At 48.5% G+C, this 20,194-nt stretch overlaps 2 protein-coding genes across 2 annotated transcripts; both read left to right on the top strand.

The window, feature by feature from the left end:
• The first annotated feature begins 6,224 nt into the window (after nt 1-6,224).
• Nucleotides 6,225-12,186, top strand: LOC128948502 (T-cell surface glycoprotein CD8 alpha chain-like). The gene is made up of 6 exons (XM_054293246.1): nt 6,225-6,270; nt 6,826-7,188; nt 7,734-7,820; nt 8,196-8,312; nt 9,401-9,431; nt 12,141-12,186. The coding sequence occupies exons 1-6, from the start codon at nt 6,225-6,227 to the stop codon at nt 12,184-12,186; spliced, it is 690 nt and encodes a 229-aa protein (XP_054149221.1).
• Nucleotides 12,187-16,187: 4,001 nt separating this feature from the next.
• LOC128948470 (T-cell surface glycoprotein CD8 alpha chain-like) lies at nt 16,188-18,449 on the top strand. Its single transcript, XM_054293207.1, has 4 exons — nt 16,188-16,233; nt 16,794-17,156; nt 17,723-17,812; nt 18,271-18,449. The coding sequence occupies exons 1-4, from the start codon at nt 16,188-16,190 to the stop codon at nt 18,447-18,449; spliced, it is 678 nt and encodes a 225-aa protein (XP_054149182.1).
• The last annotated feature ends 1,745 nt before the right edge of the window (nt 18,450-20,194 follow it).

The following is a 20,194-nucleotide window of genomic DNA, read 5'->3' as shown; positions in this document are numbered from 1 at the left end:
GAGGTAAACTCACTGCCTGATGCCTTAGGGAGAGGTGCTGGCCTGCACTGATGCCCAATTTCATGGGCTTCAAAACATGATGCCTTAACATCAACACTGAATGCAAAATTCAAGTTAGGGTATTTCCTACCAGTCACTTAAAAAATTAGCACAAAATATTCCTGGGGGCTGGGATTGTATATTCCTGCCCTGAGCAATGAGCTGCAAATGACATTCCTGTTATGAAAACACATGTCTCAAGTCACCTGAATGCAGGAGGAAATGAGTCAGAGCAGTGGTGGAACAGCCATTGCTATAATTGATGCCTTTCCTCAGGTCCTTTCATTTTGATCTGGCACCCATCACTGCCATAGCCATGATAATTTTGATACAATTAAAAACATGGGTCACATCCCACTGTGTAGAGCCCAAGGTGACATCCCCAACGAAATGCCAGGGGATGCCTCTGTGCAAATTCTCCTGGTCCCCAAACCTGGGCAATCCTTATTTTCCTGAAGCTGGAGCACAAACTGAGGTGGTTGCCCAGGGTCAAACATCTTTGCTGGCCATTATCCCTTTTCCAAGAGGGATAAATGTTCTCCTGAAAAACCACAGGATCTGTTGTTGGGATAATTGTCCTTGTGCAGGGTGAACAGCTAAGGAAGATTAAAGTGCCCAGCATTAAAGAATGAGATAATTGGAAAATTAATAGCATTTCAGAGGAAATGGATGTGGAGTTTTGTAACAAATGGCTTCCTTAAAATGACACATTGTAATGAGATCTCACATTTAAGAATATAAAAATGAGAGGTTTGGTTCAAACAAAGGTTCCTGCAGACAACCATCCTGTGTCCAGCACTGGCTGTGAGCACATGGCTAAGTAATAATGACAAGAAAATCATATATGACACTCTCCTTTAATGTTCAGTCTATTTTTAACTAACTAGATTTCCTGTGCCTGTTGCTGTCTATGAGTAACCCACAATGAGCCTCTCTCCCAAGCATTTGTCCAGGCCCTGCATCCACAGTGTCTTTTGTCAGGGACATCCCAGGGTGGAGGATTTATTTTGCTTTCAGCCTCATCCAACATCAGCTTCACCTGCTGCCCCTTCATTTCTGTACTGAAAAAAGCAGGGAATAATCAACCCCTCTCCACTCCTTCCCAGCCACTCCTTACCCTGGAGACCTTTAGTGTAAAGCCATTTAAATCAGCTTTTCAGGGTAAAGAGTTCTAGCTTGACACACAAAATCCATCCCAGACCTCTGACCCCACATTTTGTCCTGCTCTGAACCTTCTCTTGCTCTGCTATTCTTATTTGAGTCCCCTCTGTGAGCTGAGGGGTGAGAAGAGCACACAGCATTCAGGATTTATGCAGTGCATTGGGCCATGCCTTGGCTGTGGTCCATTGGACCACACAATGGCAAAGCTGTGCTCTCTGGTTTATATCTAATTTCATTCCTACCTGATGGTATCCAATTTGCTTTTCCTGCTGGGAAAAGAGTTGATATTCTCATGGTAGTATCTGTCTTAACCCAAATTTTATAACCAAGACTGGACTGGTTTTCCTTTCATGCAACGCTTCACAACAACCTACTCCAAATTTCACCTTCCCCTGTATTGCCCACTCTCTATAAAATCCTTCTGCAGTTCTGTATTTGCAACACATAAATGAAAACAAATTAATGTACACAAAAATAAAGTTTGCAGGATTTGTTCAGACATGATTTGCCATTTGCCCTCTGAGCCCAACACTCACAAACAGGGAGTGCAGTGGTGCCTGCAGGAGAACAGGCATGGGAAGAATGATCACTCTCTTCTCTTGCAGTGCTGTTAAAAGTGAGCTCAACACCAAATCTAATTTGTGTTGGTGATGGCAGGAGAGCATTAAACCAGCTGCTGCTTTTTGATGCCACCATCCCTCCCACCCTGCCCCTTTTGAACAGGGAGTTGTGGCTTAGGGCTGCATCTTAGGTCTAAATCAACAGAGGGGGTTGGGGTTTTTTCAAATAAATGCAAAATTGAGAAGAAGTAAGCTGTATAAGCCAGCAAACACTATTAATGGGATCACAAAATGATGAAGCAAGTTGTCTCCAGCAAGCCATGGGTTTCCATCCTGCCAGCAGGAGAGGTGGAGAACAGAAGTGGGAACCTTTCTTCCATTTCCATCAGCTGTGACCTGCTGTGGAAATTAATTCCCTCTCAAAGACTTTAACAGTAAAGATGCACAGCAATGCCCTGCTCTGGGAAAGCCCTCCTGCACCACATAAATGGACCCAGAACCTCCCTGAGGGATCTCCACCAGGATTTCCTGCCCAAGGTCTTTGGGGAAGAAGGTCAGTGTGCAGCAAAGGAGACCAGACATGGCAAGACTCTGGATTGGTGACAACAGAAGACATCAGCTGTGGGGATTGCACCAAGGCTATGAGAGCCTGGAAAGGAGCTGGACTCAGAGGACAACAATCAAACAGTGCCTTGAACCCCACAGAAATGTGATTGTGAGAACTGGAAATGAGAAAATGAGACCAGTTCATCTACTTGAACAGTTCAGACAAAAAAAAAAAAAAAATATATATATATATATATATGTTAGAGCCAGTCAGAAAATTTACCTTTTCTTAAGTCTATATATAGACTTAGAAAAACAATAGGTTCTTTTTTAATTCTAGTTTGAATGTGTGGTATTTAGATTAAAGAGGCAGAAAACCAGCCTGCCCACTGTTAACTGGAGCTGGGGCACTGGCACATTGTCACCAGCCCCCAAAAGACAACACCACAAACTGCTGATTTACTGAATGCCAGCACAAATGAGCTCTGCAGCATCAAGAGAGGAAGTTTCCCACAAGGAAAACTCACAACACATCCAGGTCTCCTATCAAACTTTCCTCTGAGGTACCAACAAGCCTGGGGATTATGGAGAGTTTCCACCCTGTGGTCAGTTAAAGGCTGCTCCGAGGAGAGGTGAGAGCACAGAGGGTTTGTGGTTTGCATTCTGGATTTTAAGGTAAGTGACGTGCACACAGAGCACCCAGAGCAGTGGGCAGCACTGGCCACCAAACTGGAAACACTGGCTGCAGCGGAAAAACAGAGTGAGTGCCTGGCTGGTGGCTGCTGCACTTGACATTCTGCAAAGCCCTTTGAGTGCTGCAGCTTTGCAAAGAAAGGGGGGCAGCAAGGGGCTCACAAACCACAGCTTCACACCGGAAAAGCTGCGTGCTACAGCCTCAACAGGGTCTTTTTCCCTCTGTTCGAAAAACAATGCTGGTAATTTGCCACTAAATTTTGAGGTCTTCATTGAAACTTTCCATTCTTGGTTATGAAAATGGAATGGAAAATTTTGATGCAATCCTCCAAGGGTTAGGAACAGGAAGAGTGAGCAAAGTCTGGCGTCACCCCTCAGTTGGCATCACTGACCCCTCACAGGGATCCAAGAGCAGCTGCTCATCCTCAGGAATGTGGCATCACTGCCTGGCAATGGGATGTCCTTGTGGAGCACCAGGAGATGCCATGGGCAGCAGAACAATGGGCACGGTCATTGTGGTGCTCCTTTGGTGCTCACCGACCACGGCAGCGCCACTGCCACGTCCCAGAGGAGCTCCAGCCTCTCAGCACTGGGGCACATGCAGGCAGTGTCTGCTATGGCTGGCACTGAGAAACTGGAGAGTTCTTACCCCTTGGAAAAGCCCCTGAGAGCTTTCCACAAAATCAAACATATCCAAAGCTCAGCATGTTCTGCTGCCTCAGCTCCCTCTCGTTTCCCGTTCCTTCTCTGTCAAATGGATGTAAGGAAAGAGAGAAAATGAATTCTAAATTCACCTCCTGCTAGCCCTGATCAAAACCAGGTGAATCCTTGTTACTCATCCTGCATGATTTTGTCTCTTGTCTCCTTGCTCCTGTCTTCTACTAATTATTTGACATTATTAAATAGAGATCTAAGCTGGCCCTAGTATATAAATATAAACCTCAGTCATAAGCAACTTAGGTTGGAGTGCAAAGCAATCAGAGCCCTGTAACCTTAGCTGTGAGTAAAATAAAACTTATATATAGGTTTGGGAGAAAAAAGAAATTACTTCTACTTTCTAATTAACCTGTCTGGTCTCCTGACTTCTCTTATGTGATGCTCTGCAGAGGTAACTGGTTGAGTATTTTTTCTTTTTCCTTAGTCATATCATACCAGTGACCCTACAACAGAAATTACTAACTAAATTACTAATAAAACAATGCTGGTGTTCATTGATTTGGCTTAAGTCCTCAGTCAAACAATGACAGCTCATTCTAAAATCCTGTATAGAGGACAAACAGGCAAACCAGAACATAAAAAAATCAAGGAGATTCTTTAATTAATCTGATTCCCCACCTTCTCCCCTAGTTTTAGAGTTGGTCATCACTATTAAACTTACATTAACCAATCTAAATTATTTATACAAGTGTTGATTTTAAATCAGAGCTTTTTCCTAGAGGTCCTGTTTGTGTTCTGGAGCTTTTCCTAATCAAATGATTGTCACTGCAACTTTACTTTTTGTTCTTTGTCACTATGCAAAATAGAAATAGCTTTGTACTACACAACACCTTATCACAGAAATCAGTAAAAAAGCAATGTGTGCCAGCCCTCCTGCAGCCATATCTCCCAATGACAATAACGTTTTGCCTTGCCTTTATAGGATACATTCATTAGCAAGGGAAAAGGTGGCCTTGCCTGGAAATCAGCTCAGTCTGTGAGCAAACAGGACTGAGATCAAGAACAGCTCCACACAGAGGAGAGGAATATCTGGGCACCACTTTGGTACCCTGGGCTGATTCATGTAAAATTTACTGCTTGTCACAGACAAGAAAGAAAGGAGATTTCCCTGTTAAGAAAGGCAGTAGCCCTTCCTGGATGAGCCTTTAAATGCACAGGTTCTCCCAGCACATCCAGCACCACATCTCGAGGACATGCACTGCGTGCTCACTGCAGCAGAGTGAGAACCCAGAACTGACGACATTTTTGTCCCATCCTCATTGGCCAGCACATCCATTTCCATTTTACTTTTATTTGCTTTATTTAAGGTAGACATTACAAGCCTCCTAGCCTAACAAAAGCATGAATTTCACATATTTCAGCAGGCCTAACATGAGCTTTCTTCACTCACCAACATGCATTGAAGACCAGAGAAATAAACCCAGTTCCTAAACTGTTTTCAGTGATTCAGCTCTGAGCCCCAACAGAAATGGCATCAAACTCAGCAGCACCTACTTTCTGACAGATCCAGGTAAAAGGGGCTTTCTTTGCAGGGGGGTAATGGAAAAAAAATAGAAAAAAAATCAACAGGAAAGCCAGGAAGAAAGAAAGAAATCAGGCAAAAGCCCAGCCCCTTGCAGGCTGGTGAAATTATTGTTACTGTGTGTTTTTAAAGCTCAAGGAAGCATCACCCATCCCTATGTGCCAGTGGTCACCTGGAGGCAGCAGCAAGGGCCATTGAGGCACACAAGGGGATTTTTTTGGCAGAGAGGAAACACTTGTGGTGAGAGAAGAGAACCACGAGTTGGTAAAACAAACAAAATGCAAAGCACACGCTGGACATTGGGTTCTCACACGAAGTTTCTGCTCACAGACCACCTGCCCTGCACGAAGAGTTTTGAAATTACAAAGAAGAATTAAACAAAGAAGAATTGCAAAGACAACAATCAGGCACCTGAAGGACCCAGCTGTGTGCCAGCAGCACGTGTGCTTGGAGATGAATGATCTGTGTCTCTATGCCATGAAACACCTGTGTCCCACTTGCTGGGTGACAAAACAGTCTGGGCTCTGCCATCCGCGTGAGACCCCTTGAGTGTGCTAAGCAGGAGGCAGAATCCCTGCCAAGAAAAGCAACAACAGCTTGCACCAAAAGCATGGGACTCATCCATAACTCCTGCAGAGCTGGAGCAGCTGTGGGTCCCCACAGGGCTGGGGAGAGCAGGTTGTGCTGGCTGGTCCTACCTCAGCCATGAGCAGCATCAATGGATCTCTAGGGAAGGCATCCAGCAAAAAGCCTTGAGGCACCATTAAGAACTGATAAGGATGTATAAACTCTGGACAATAAATTAATTTCTTGAGGAATCTTTTCAGTCCTCGTTATGCCGCAGATGCCGAGCATCACCTCCCTACCCAAGAGGGTCCTGGTGACATCACATCCTCCCCAAAGAGTGACACAGCCTCCCAAGCCAAGTGACAGAGATCTTCTCAGCTGCTCTGCACCAGCCCCAGGCACAGGCACCCCAGGGGAAGATGGACACGTCTCCTGCCCTGCTCCTGCTGCTCGCGCTGGGATTCTGTGAGTACGGACACGGGGCTGTGCAGCCCCTTCACTGGGACAAGGAAAGCCTTTCTACTGAATCCAAGACACTGGGGTAAATAACTAAGGGGGTAAAAAGCAAACCCAAAAAGCTGACCTTGAGGTGTGCTCAGTGAGTTTGGAAGGAAGGGGGGCATCACCTCAGGCAGCAAAGGGCAGCCAGAGGGGCGGCTGCAGCACCACCTGCACTGGGAACGGAGATGGATCCAATGAGGGCTTCCAGAGGGGAGGGAGAAGGGTGGGAAAAAAGAGGCTTTGCCAGAAGTGTAAATGGAGTCACTTCAGAGAAGCTGGGAAGGTGGAACGTCCCTAAGACACTGGAAGGGCAGCACCCATCTCTCAAGCCCGGGATTGCTGAGCACCCTCCATGCACCATCCCAGCAAGGACTCCAAGAAAACCTTCACATCCTCCAGACAGTGAGGTCTTCCCTCTCCATTTGTACTCCCAGCACATAGAAAGGGAGGGAGGGAGCTTTCCTCAGAGGACCCTTTGACTCTGCCCACGTGGTTCCAGCAGGGATTTCTCTCCTGCAGGCTTCCCTGGGATCTATGGCCAGAAACTTGAGATGAAGGTCAGGTCTCCCAAGGACATCCGGCAGCTCCGGGTGGGACAGAGGCTGGAGCTGGAGTGTCACACTGACAGGAGCCACGGGGCATCCTGGATCCGCCAGGACAGCACTGGGACCCTTCACTTCATTGCCTTCATCAATTCCCTGTCCCGGCCCACGTTTGAGGGGGGGCAGAGAACGTCCACACGCTTTGAGGCGAGCAAAGACAGCACGATCTATCGGCTGGCAGTGAAATCTTTCACACCACGGGACCAGGGCTGCTATTTCTGCGTGATGAATCTCAACCAAATGCTGCAATTCAGCCCCGGCCAGCGAGCCTTCCTCCCAGGTCAGCAACACCTTCCCCAGCCTCACCCAGCCCTGCCAAAATGCCCAGCACCTCTGCCCGTGCCCTGTGTGAGCAGCCATCCCTCCACAAACCCCATTTCCCTGCTGGCTTGCCCAGGGCATCCTGTGAGCAACCCCTGCTCCTCCTGCCAGAGCCTCCCTGCTTCCCACCTCTCCTCCTGCCCAAAGGCAAACATCACTGGGCTGCATCTCCCCATCCCCATCTTCCCCACCCCAGCCACGGCTCTGAGGGGAGAGCATTAAAGCAAAGTCCATCATCACCCTCTCCTTCCTCAGCACACACAGCTCCCAAAAGCTCAGGGGGCTCAGGCTTTGTGGGGATGGTGTCACAAAGTGAGAAACAAGCAGGCTGCAGCTCCCTCCCTTGGGTTTTGGGAGTCCCCCTCCAGGATGGGCTCTGTGAAGTTCTCCTGGAGCAGAACTCAGGAGCACCCGTGCCCTGGCAGGGGTAAGAGAGCAGAAAGGCAGGAGAAATCTGTTTTATTTTATTTCTCTACATGCTGAATTAACCCATTTCACTTACAGCCACCACCACAGTGGCACCCAGCACAACAGCACCCACCACCCAGGGCAGCACCACTGAGGAGCCCAACCTCACAACTGCAGAGCCTGGTAACCTGAATGCAGGGAGGGAGAGGGGATGGGCTGGACTCTGGTTCACTGATGCCAAGGGGGATCCTGCAGATATTTTGGGGTTGGGAGGGAGAGTAAAAGTCCACAGATCTTCTTTATCTTTAAGGATTAAATGCTAACATTTCATTCAAACTAAGAATGGCTAAATATGATGTAAAACGTTTGAGCATGCCTGGGCACAGCAGGGATATGGGGAGGGAGGGCAGAGCCTTGGGGGCTGGAGCTGCTTTCAGCCTCAGCAGGAAACAGGAGAAAACTTTTGCCCACATCTCCTCCCTCGAGTCCCCAGGAAAACGCTGACACCAGAAGTGTCTTGAGCACTTGGTGGACATTCCATCTTCTCTCTTCCTGCAGAGGGAGGAATGCAGGGAGATCCGAATTTCTTCTGCCACATCTTCATCTGGGTGCCCTTGGCAGGTGCCTGCCTCCTGCTCCTCCTTGCCCTGGTGATCACCATCGTGCTGTGCCAACGTAAGGCTCCCCACACCCCTCTCCACATCCATCCCCACACCCCTCTCCACACCCATCCCCACACCCCTCTCCAGACCCATCCCCACACCCCGCTCCAGACCCATCCCCACAAACCCTCTCCAGACCCATCTCTGCTCTGAGCCCAGCCCTGCCCTCAGGGACATGGATGTTCTGGCAGTCTGGGGAGGCAGCTGAAAATCCAAATACAGCCAATGCAAGGCAAGGGGCACTGCTAAAATCAGTGTCTGCATTTTAATCCTCATCACTAGGGTTAGGATGAGAAAGAATTATCAACCTAGAATCACACAGTCAGGAAATTATTTGTGATGGAAAAGACTTTCAAGGAATTAAAATAGATTAGAAAGAGACAGTACTTACCCTACCAACTGTCTGGGCTTATCAATGGGTGTGTCAGAGGGAAAATCCCCAGAGCCTGAAACATTCTGACCTAACAGAGTAAATCTGCTCCAGCACATGCTGAGAGCAGCCTCTCAAGCTGGAACCAGATGAGAAACTTCATTACAATATGCTCAGTGAAAAGCCCTCAGATGCAGGTAATTTCTGCACCAATTGCCAAGCCCTTCAGGATGGATTTTTACCTTAGTCTAAAATTAATGACTGGGCCATAATTAAATATTTAAATAATTAATTATTTGGCTTAATCTACCCCAAAGTAACAACACAGAGGCTAGAATGGAGGAGAGCATCATTACCTTGGGTGCACGTGATGTGGCATCACTGCCACTCACCTGCTGCAGAAATTATTGCTGCTGAGGGACTTTCAGCAATGCACCAAAGTCACTGGAGACAGAAAACAGAAATAATTCACCCTCAGTGAATTCTCAGGCTGACCCTGCTGCTGCTACTCACCTCAAAGATTAATTCGTGAAAATATTTTAAGTGCATTACTGGGGTAACACGAGCTGCAGCACCTCTCCCTGGCATGGATTTCCTCAAAAATAGGCTTGGTTTATCTGTTATTAAAGATATCAGCTGCAGGGGAGCACCAGCCCTGCCTCACTGGAGTGTTTCTTCCCTGACCTGTCCCTTGGCACCTTTGAACTAAAACATTTTCTCTCTTTTCTTAGAAACCAGAAGACGAAGATGCAGGTGCAAGAGGTGAGTGACAGGCACTGGCATTTTCCTCCTCAACTTGGCAACATCTCACCCCCAAGAGATGAAGGGGGCAGGTGCCAAAAAGCAACCTAAAAATGCTTCATCTGATAGAAGATGGCTGGGAGGAGCCTGAGCAATGACTTAAGGGCAAAAACAGAACACAAGGTTCTCCTGTTCTCTATTTCTGGTTTTGCTTGGGGTTTTTTATCTGTTTGGGTTTTTTCTTTGGTTTTACAACTATTAAGCCATTCAAATCATTGAGCTGTCACCCAGCAGCAGACACAAAACAGAAGGACAGGAGGTGTTTGTGGCAGCCCAGAAGCTTTGTGCATCACCCAGTGCTCATAACTCACCACATTTCTGTGCTTCCAATGCACCATTCCCAGCTTCAGCTTGGGGGTGACCATATTCCATCCCTTCCCCAAACCATGGCTGCCTATTCAGATGTGCCCACGGCTCCCATGTAAGTTCCTGCACCCCAAATCCCCCTCTGCACCATGCTGCACCAGGGTTCCTGCCTCAGTTTCCCCCCAGGCTCTGAGGAGCAGCTGCTGCAGCCTCACAGGAAACACCAGCACAGACAGGGATGGATTGAGGGGTAACCCAGTTTCTAGGGCACACAGGAACCTTTTCTTTATGCTTTCCCTCCTGCCTGCCCAGCTCAGCCTGGGTGACCAGGAAAACACCATCAGAATGAGAATTGCAATGTCCTGGGGTTTGGGACAGGAAATGCTTTTTGCCCACACAAATTTTGCTTCTGCAAATCAACCTCCCTGCAGCTGGTTTGTCACTCCTGCTGCTCTGAATGAAACCACTTCTGCAGGCTCTGTGTGCTGGCATTATAGTGCAAGAGTTCTATTGTCATTACATTGCAAGGGTTCCATATTGCTGGAGTTTTGTACCTCCTTGATGTTCTTGTAGGCATCTCCTCCAGGCACTGACTCTTCCTCATCCTCACAGCAGCCAACCAACTGCAGTTCCCACCAATCCACTCTTTTATAGCACTCTTCTTATTGGCTACAGCTGTGGCCTGTTAACATCAGGCCTGCTCCTAATCCTTAATAATTAACCCAGCTGCAACTCTTTAGGGGGTAAAATTACTTTCTAAACTACCTTTGTTTACCTATATTCTATTCCCCTACATTTGTGCACCCTGGGGCTTGTGGCAAGAGAGACACCAAGAAATCCCCATTACTGCCCAAAGGCAACCAGGGCTGGGCTGGTGCTTGGCACAGCTGGGTTGCCAAGAAGCTTTGGAACAGCATTTCCACACCCCTGGAGCCTCATTCTTTGCCAATCAAAGCATCTTTTAAACCAGATAATTCCTGTTCCCTGTTATACATCCATGGGTTTTTTAGTACAAGAGGTAATTGCCATTTAGTTGTCCAAATTAATACAGTCCCTCCCCAGCATTGGTAGGAAATGGATCCCTACGAATTTATTTTTCTTTCAAAGGCAGGTGGCGTTTTTTAAACTGTCTGTAAAATGGAACAGACTGCCATTTTCACAGGGGATATTTATCACACCCAGAGCTTTCCTGATCCTGGTCTGCCTTTCCAGGGGAGAAATGATAAGGAAGAGCTCTTCATGCAGCCTTGTTTAGGAGAATGCTTGCATTTTTCGCTTATCTCAACCCCTGTTGCCAGCTCTGTGCAAGGATGTTCTGTCTCTGTGGGGAGAAAAACGCCCTGCAGAGCTCTCCCACTCTGCCCCGATGCAGAGGGGCCTCAGGAAATCATCTCCTCAAGGATGGCTCTCCTTCAGCAGCCCTCAACTTGACAGAGCTCTGGTTTTAGCTCTTGTACCATATTGCAGTTGTACCATATTTCAGTTTTAGCTATTTTACCATATTGCAGTTTTAGCTATTGTACCATATTTCAGTTTTAGCTATTTTACCATATTGCAGTTTTAGCTCTTGTACCATATTTCAGTTTTAGCTATTTTACCATATTGCAGTTTTAGCTCTTGTACCATATTTCAGTTTTAGCTCTTGTACCATATTTCAGGTTTGATTTAGAGAGGAAATTCCTGCTGCTCTGAGCAGCTCCTGCTCAGTGCAAGGAAGCTCTGTGGAAGGTAACAGTGCAATTCATCCCTCACAAAGCTCCCCAGGATCTGGCCTGCCATCCTTGCTGCCAGCACAAGGATTCATTTCCCACCACCAATTAATCTTCCCTGAAAAGGGGTGCCCAATCCCCAACTCATCAGATCAGCATCAAACTCTCAGTCGATGGAGAGCAGTCATTTTTATCATTTTGGGTGCAATTTGGCTGTCTGGAAAGCCTCCTTTCAAACTTCTCTGCAGGCAACACGTTCCAACAAGAAAAAATCTCGCTGAAATTATAACACCTTGTCTAACTCAAAAAAACCCCACAAACCCTTAGCTCTCCCTTCTTCATTCTTTTCTGAATGTAGAGAAAGGCTTAATGAGAGGACAGGAGTGTGTAACAGTCAGAGGTAAATTTATAAAGCCCAGTTTATTTATTAATTAATATAAGAATTGACCATCAGTGTACCTTGAGAGTACCCTTCTGTTATCTGTCACTGCTTGAAATGGAGGCAGACCTTTCACCTGCACAAAGAGGATTTAGGAACACTTTGCAGCCTCCTCTTGGAGGTCCCTGGCTGCAGCCCAAGGCTAAAGCAGCCTTGATTGCCTTCTTGCTCCTCTCTCTTTATATCTGAATAAACCAAACCCTCTTCTCTCTCCAGACCTGCAAACGGGAAACCCCCCACCAAACCCAGGACACCAAACTAGCACAGATCAGCATCTGCTCCTCCTGGCTGCTGGATCTTCTCCTGGGAGCTGTCAGCACAGAAATCCATCTCCTGCCTAATCCACGAGGCCACAGCACCTCAGCCACTCTGCCCTGGCAGGTCTGAGGAGACGAGAGGGAGCACGGACACACGGACAGGGAGCAGCAGTTCCTGTGAGTGCAGGGTCAAGCACAGCTCCTTCCACACCCTGAGCTCCCCTGGGCAATGCCAGGGTCAAGCACAGCTCCTTCCACACCCTGAGCTCCCCTGGGCAGTGCCAGGGTCAAGCACAGCTCCTTCCTAACCCTGAGCTCCCCTGGGCAATGCCAGGGTCAAGCACAGCTCCTTCCACACCCTGAGCTCCCCTGGGCAGTGCCAGGGTCAAGCACAGCTCCTTCCACACCCTGAGCTCCCCTGGGCAATGCCAGGGTCAAGCACAGCTCCTTCCACACCCTGAGCTCCCCTGGGCAATGCCAGGGTCAAGCACAGCTCCTTCCACACCCTGAGCTCCTCTGGGCAATGCCAGGGTCAAGCACAGCTCCTTCCAGACCCTGAGCTCCCCTGGGCAATGCCAGGGTCAAGCACAGCTCCTTCCACACCCTGAGCTCCCCTGGGCAATGCCAGGGTCAAGCACAGCTCCTTCCACACCCTGAGCTCCTCTGGGCAATGCCAGGGTCAAGCACAGCTCCTTCCACACCCTGAGCTCCTCCAGGCAGTGCCAGGGTCAAGCACAGCTCCTTCCTAACCCTGAGCTCCCCTGGGCAATGCCAAGGCCCAAAAGCCACCTCTGCTCCCAGGACAGGGCTCAGGCACTAGAGCCAGGCCAGTCCTGGTGCTGACACACCTCAGAGATGAGAAATAAGGACATGAGCTGGACCTTTGCTCAAGGCTCTGTGTGATTTCCTCCCAAAATGCAGCCAGAGGTGCCATTTGCTACACAAAGCCATAGAAATAATTTTCCTCACTCAACACATCTTCTTGTTGTGGTCCCTCTCTCCTAGGGCTTTTGTTGTTTCATGTAATGGAATACAAGACTGCTTTGAGAAGCTAAATATGGATTCATTGCCTTACTTTTGAGGTTTTCACAGTCCTGGGGGCAAAGGTTCACTGCTCCCCTCACATTTGTTCTGCTGCTACCTCTGATCCTATTTCTGCAGGAGTTTGGCCTGAGTAAGGAAAGTGGGATTTGCTTTCTTGATGAGGGAAATGCCTGAGTGATTTTAAAAAACCAATTTTGTCACTTGTTTTGGTTAAGCAGATTGTTTCCCATGTTGATATTTTAGGGATATGTTATGGACTACTGTAAGTTCTGTCTTTTTCAGATCTGTATTTCATGTAAATATTTCTTTAGTATACTTGCAATTTAAGAACTGAGATATAAAATAAAATTATTCTAGTGATATTCATGACCATTGTTTCTTTCTTTCTTCGGTTCCTAGTCTCAGAAAAGCTAAAATCCTTCAGGGAGATAATAAACAAAGGGTTGGAAAAGTCTTGGCTAAGGGAAAAGCCAGTGATTAATGCACCATCCTGAGCACTAGGGTGCAGACTTCAGCTTCCACCTTACCACAGCCTAAAATCATCTGAAGTTGTCTTCCCAGGGGTTTGTGATGGGCCCAGTAACACTCCCACCTCCCAGGAAACTGCCAAGAAGGTGCCTGAGATAAAGAGTCTGTGGGTACTCTGGAATTCTTGTCACGGGGCTGATAAAAACCTGGCCAAAAGAGGAGTGGAAGAAACCCTTTGATAGTGTCCTCCTCTGTAAACAAGATGGGAAGGAGAGAAAATCAAAGAAAAACAAAGTTCTTCCAAACTTACTTGTTTGTAAGAATGAAAAAAAGAAAAAAATCAAGATTAGATAAGTGTACCTAAACAATAGCGAGCAAATACTGAATGGCAATTCCACAGAACTACACACACTGTGAAAATAAAAATAACAGAAAAGCCCCAACATTGAGGCTATGAGATCAATTTAATTATTGGGTGGTTTCTTATTGAATTAGTGGGAGCTAAAAATTTTCACTTAAAAAGTTATAACTCCAAGTGTTTCTGCCAAAAAGCTTTAGGTCTTTCCTCATATTCTCATATCCACATTTCACATGACACATCACACCACGCTCCTGCAGCCCAGGCAGAAGGGCAGTGAGCTCCTGCTCTGGTACTGACCCCCACACCCAACAGATGAAGGAACAGAAGCAGGATCTGTTTGCTCTGGGAATTGTTATTTGTTTCAGAGGCCTTGTTTGTTATTTCAGAACACACCTGATCACCTTCAAGCCCAGTGCCCAACTCGGGAGGCTCTGGGATGGCTCTGGGATGGCTCTGGGATGGCTCAGCACATCTGCACACTGATCCTCCAACCCAGCTCTGCAGGCACAGCTCACACAGCCCCAGTGACCCCCACACATCCCAGCAGCAGCTTCCTCCACTCATTATCACACTTTGATGCCCAGGGATACAACCACAGCTCCCAAAGCACTTTCCAGAACTCAGCTGTCGGTAGCAGCGCAAAGAGCGGCGCCTGTTTTCTGACAGAGCCAGGAACCAAGAGGCTTCTTGGCAAAGGGTTAGTAAAAACAAAAAAAAAAAGAAATTCAATAAAAAACCTTACACAGAAAGATAATCAACAGGAAAGGCTGTGTGTGCAAAGCTCCAGGAAATGCAGCCATTGCCCTGTGCCAGTGGCCACCCAGAGGCAGCAGCAAGGGACACCAGAGCACACAGCGGGCTTGGGGCAGGACGGAAGGAACCCGTGGTGAGACCAAAGAACCACAAGCAGATAAAACAAAGAATAAGCAAGTCACAAATTCTGGACTAGAAATTAATTTTTTCAGAAATTCTTTTTTCCCTCAACGTTTTGTCACAGAGGCCAAGCACTGTCACTTTACCCAAGAGGGTCCTGATGATATCACATCCCCCAAAGAGCGGTGCAGCCTCCCAAGCCAAGTGACAGAGTGACAGAGCGACAAAGTTCATCTCAGCTGTGCTGCACTGTCCCCAAGGACAGACACTCCAGGAGAAGATGGCTGGGTCATCTCATGCTCTGAGTATCAGCCCCAACAGCAACTGCATCAAACTCAGCAGCACCTGCCTTCTGACAGATGAGGGAAAACAGAGCTTCTTTGCAAAGGTGTAATAAATAAAACCCCTTACACAGAAAAGCAATTAACAGGAAAGTTCAATCAAACACCAGCCCAGCCCCTTGCACTCGGGTGAAATGATTCTTTCTAAGCATGCAAAGGTCCAGGAAGCATCACCCATCCCCATGTGCAAGTGGTCACCTGGAGGCAGCAGCAAGAGCCCTCTCTGGTGAACCATAAAAGGGTTTTTTTGAAGAGCAGAAGACCCTGTGGTTAAAGAAGAGAACCACGAGTTTTAAAAACAAAGAAAAGGCAGAACACTCACTTGTGCAAGGGGCATTCTCAACAGGTTCCAGTGCCAAAACCAACTACCTTTCATGAAAAGGCTTTGGCTGAGCAATAGCAAAGAAGAACTGAACAAAGAAGTGCAACAAGAACAACAGAGAAGTACCCATCAGTGTGCCAGAAACCTGTGCTTGGAGATAAACAGCTCACATGGATCTACACCAGGAGCACCTGAGTCACTGTGGGCTCTGGCAGGCACACGGAACTCCATGAATGTGCTCAGGAGAAGGAGGCAGAATCCCCGCCAAGAAAAGCGTTCCAGGGTCTGCACCAAAGGATGGGGCAGTTCTGTGTCTCCTGCACAGAATCTGTGGGGAGGGAAGTGATCCCACCTCAGCCACGAGCAGCATCGCTCTGGATCTCTAGGAAGATCATCCAGAAAAAATCCCTGAGGCACTTCTAAGAAATGAAGAGGTTAAAGGGACCCAGACTCTGGACTTGAACTGAATGCATCCTGGTGTTGGGGTCCTGGTGACATCACATCCTCCCCAAAGAGCGGCAGAACCTCCCAAGCCAAGTGAGAAAAACCCTCTCAGCTGCTCTGCACCAGCCCCAGGCACAGGCACCCCAGGGGAAGATGGACACGTCTCCTGCCCTGCTCCTGCTGCTCGCGCTGGGATTCTGTGAGTACGGACACGGGGCCGTGCAGCCCCTTCACTGGGACAAGGAAAGCCTTTCTATTGAATCCAAGACACTGGGGTAAATAACTAAGGTGAAGGAAAAAAACACACCAAAACTGCTGACATTGAGGTGTGCTCAGTAGTTGTGGGGGGAGAGGCAGAATCACCTCAGGCAGCAAAGGGCAGCCAGAGGGGCGGCTGCAGCACCACCTGCACTGGGAACAGAGATGGATCCAATGAGGGCTTCCAGAGGGGAAGGAGAAGTTTAAAAGTTAGTTTTCACAGGGAGCTTAAACAGCTTATCACTTCAGAGAAGCTGGGAAGGTGGAACGTCCCTGAGAAGACACTGGAAGGGCAGCACCCATCTCTCAAGCCCGGGATTGCTGAGCACCCTCCATGCACCATCCCAGCAAGGACTCCAAGAAAACCTTCACATCCTCCAGACAGTGAGGTCTTCCCTCTCCATTTGTACTCCCAGCACATAGAAAGGGAGGGAGGGAGCTTTCCTCAGAGGACCCTTTGACTCTGCCCACGTGGTTCCAGCAGGGATTTCTCTCCTGCAGGCTGCCCTGGGATCTATGGCCAGAAACTTGAGATGAAGGTCAGGTCTCCCAAGGACATTGGGCAGCTCCGGGTGGGACAGAGGCTGGAGCTGGAGTGTCTGACTGACAGGAGCCACGGGGCATCCTGGATCCGCCAGGACAGCACTGGGACCCTTCACTTCATTGCCTTCATCAATTCCCTGTCCCGGCCCACGTTTGAGGGGGGGCAGAGAACGTCCACACGCTTTGAGGCGAGCAAAGACAGCACGATCTATCGGCTGGCAGTGAAATCTTTCACACCACGGGACCAGGGCTGCTATTTCTGCGTGATGAATCTCAACCAAATGCTGCACTTCAGCCCCGGCCAGCGAGCCTTCCTCCCAGGTCAGCAACACCTTCCCCAGCCTCACCCAGCCCTGCCAAAATGCCCAGCACCTCTGCCCGTGCCCTGTGTGAGCAGCCATCCCTCCACAAACCCCATTTCCCTGCTGGCTTGCCCAGGGCATCCTGTGAGCAACCCCTGCTCCTCCTGCCAGAGCCTCCCTGCTTCCCACCTCTCCTCCTGCCCAAAGGCAAACATCACTGGGCTGCATCTCCCCATCCCCATCTTCCCCACCCCAGCCACGGCTCTGAGGGGAGAGCATTAAAGCAAAGTCCATCATCACCCTCTCCTTCCTCAGCACACACAGCTCCCAAAAGCTCAGGGGGCTCAGGCTTTGTGGGGATGGTGTCACAAAGTGAGAAACAAGCAGGCTGCAGCTCCCTCCCTTGGGTTTTGAGTGACCCTCCTTGGGGAGACCCCACCCACACTTGGCTCTATGAAGTTCCCCCAGAGCTGAGGCCTTTGCTGTGCACAGGAACAGCCCTGCCCAGGCTGGAGAGCAGAAAGGCAGCAGAAATCTGTTTTATTTTATTTCCCTACATGTTGAGTTCATCCATTTCACTTACAGCCACCACTGTACTGGCACCCAGCACTCCAGGACCCACCGCCCAGGGGGGCACCACTGAAGGGGACTCCTGCCTGGAGACACCAGACCCAGGTAGCCTGGAGGCAGGGAGGGAGAGGGGATGGGCTGGACTCTGCTTCACTGATACCGAGGGGGATCCTGCAGATATTTTGGGATGGGGGAGAGTGAAAACCCATACAGCTTTAACAGAGCTGGAAGGATTAAATTCCATCATTTCATCCCCCATAGGAAAGGCTAAGGATGATGTAAAAAGCATGAGCATATTCCATGCCTGGGACACCAGGAACAGGGGAGGGAAAAGGTTGAGCCTCAGGGCCCAGGTCTGCTTTTAGTCTCATCAAAGGACACAGGAAAACTTTTGGCCACGTGTCCCCCCTCCAGGTGCCAGGAAAATGCTGACAGCAGCAGACCATCACTGCAGGCCCAGGGAAGCTCTGTGCCTCCCTGGCAGCTCCCCTGGCTCCACCAGCGCTGGCTGTAACACCAGCTCTGAGCACCTGGTGGACCTTCCCTCTTCTCTATCCCTGCAGACAGCAGAATGCAGGAAGACCTGGATTCCTTCTGCCTTGTCTTCCTGTGGCTCCCCTCAGCAGGGCTCTGCCTCCTGCTCCTCCAGCTCCTGGCCACCACCATTGTGCTGCATCAACTTAAGGTTGCACCTACCCCCTCTAGGTGCACCTCAGGCCTGAAACCACAGCCCTGCTCCTGAGGATGTGCTGGCTGCTTTGGGAGGCGTGGGATAACAGGACACAGTGCAGGAGATGGATCCCTGCAATAGTCACTGCCTGGACATCCTCCAACAAATCATCCTGACACTTCCTGAGTGCCCTTCCCCTCCCAGTCCAGCCCTTGCCCATGATTTTTTAGGAAGGAGGTGTAATGATCTGATTGCAGCATCAGGGGTTCTTCCCCAACAAAAGGCCATGTGTTTTGCATGGGAAGCATTGCCTTGAAAATATATTTTCTCTATTCAGTGTTGCTGAATGTGACATGTGACACACACCAAAATTAAATGCATGAACATTGAACAGAAAGCTGTTCAGAAAACTGAGCAAAAGCATTCTTCTGTATTGCAATCCCTGTAAACTTTGTTATTCTTCCAAATTAAATTACTACCTCCTGACCCAGAGATTAATTATTTCTTGCCTGTTCTACTGCTTGGGAGCCTACAGAGCACAGTCCTGTGGGAAGAAACAGGACATGGGTATTTAAATTCAAGAAAGCATTTCAATAAGATAAACACGTGTACAACAAAGTCCTTGCTACTGCATGGAATGCTAACACAGCATAAACAGAGAAAAATAAAACCCCAAGCAATAAAAAAATATATTTGGGCATTGATACCTGGCATTACTAATAGTGATGCTCCACTGTGCAGTGCTGCACTAAGATCCCAATCCTGAAGCAATATTGATCCAGGCAAGACTGATGCAGTGAAGAACTGGGAGAAGGGAATCTTTGGGTTTGGGGTTTTTTGTCATTTTGTCAGGTTTGCTTGTTGGTGCTTTTTCTGCAGTCTTTCATTTGCACGGGAAATCAACCTCTAAAAAAGAATGACAATGCTGACACTGGCAATTACCCCCCTGAACACAGCTCCAAATCCACTGCACAGTGAAATCTTCCCATTTTTGACGTCCAGTAGCACTGCAACAGATACCATGAGTTAGCATAAGCCTGTAAGGGAAGGGAATTGAAAAACAAATGCAGCTCTCCACCTGTGGATTTTCAGTGGTCCTACATGTTTGTGGACTGCTGTCCATCCCAAGATTCCCAGGGGGTAAAACTTGTCCTTCTATCTCTTACACAAGGCTTTCTATCACTGAGCTCCTTATATTTTAGTATGTTTTACAAATACACCCAGTACACCGCACTGAACTGCTGTGATTCCACCTTGGCTGCCAAAGCAGCACAATCCTCTCTGCAGCAGGTCAGAAGGCTGAGAGGAGCAGAAGAGCTCGGGGTGAGCACCAAAACAAACCCTTTGGGAGCCACTGCCCCAGTTTCTCACTGAATACCCCAAAAATGACCAACTTCACCACAGAAGCCTCCAGCAGAGGCAGTGACCCAGCACAGGTCTCCAAAGCAACACTGAATTTCCTTTGCCAGCTCTTCCTTCCACACAGCCCCTTGATCAGCTTGTGTTCCAGCTCAGCTCAGCTGCACCCAGCACTGCACCTTGCATTTAACAGAGCCTGTAAAGTTTTCCACCAACAGGTAGACCTGATGAACAATATTCTCTATAATCCACCTACAACCTGGATTTTCTTTAGAAGACTTTGCACCCCTACTAATAAGGTAGCAGTGGAAGGCAAACCCAAAACATCTCTTGCACTAAAATGTTAACAAGCAATTGCAAATATGAGTGCAGCAGTGAGAAGGGAAAGTGCCAAGAGCAACCCCAGCCCTGCATGCACACACCCCTAGCAAATCATGCAAGTTCAGGGCAAACTGGCT

The sequence above is a fragment of the Melozone crissalis genome, unplaced genomic scaffold (genome assembly GCF_028551555.1).
Source record: "Melozone crissalis strain CALT ecotype California unplaced genomic scaffold, PUWL_Pcris_2 ptg000132l_1, whole genome shotgun sequence".
Lineage (NCBI taxonomy): Eukaryota > Metazoa > Chordata > Aves > Passeriformes > Passerellidae > Melozone > Melozone crissalis.
The sequence above is the reverse complement of the archived record's forward strand: the minus strand, read 5'-3'. Positions and strand labels throughout refer to the sequence as shown.

Bases quoted from the DNA above. Each gene is read 5' to 3' on its own strand.
- LOC128948502 (XM_054293246.1), top strand. From the start codon at position 6,225: ATGGACACGTCTCCTGCCCTGCTCCTGCTGCTCGCGCTGGGATTCT. The intron at 6,271-6,825 runs GTGAGTACGGAC...TCTCTCCTGCAG, and splicing joins GCTGCTCGCGCTGGGATTCT to GCTTCCCTGGGATCTATGGC. The intron at 8,313-9,400 runs GTAAGGCTCCCC...CTCTTTTCTTAG, and splicing joins CACCATCGTGCTGTGCCAAC to AAACCAGAAGACGAAGATGC.
- LOC128948470 (XM_054293207.1), top strand. From the start codon at position 16,188: ATGGACACGTCTCCTGCCCTGCTCCTGCTGCTCGCGCTGGGATTCT. The intron at 16,234-16,793 runs GTGAGTACGGAC...TCTCTCCTGCAG, and splicing joins GCTGCTCGCGCTGGGATTCT to GCTGCCCTGGGATCTATGGC. The intron at 17,157-17,722 runs GTCAGCAACACC...TTTCACTTACAG, and splicing joins CCAGCGAGCCTTCCTCCCAG to CCACCACTGTACTGGCACCC.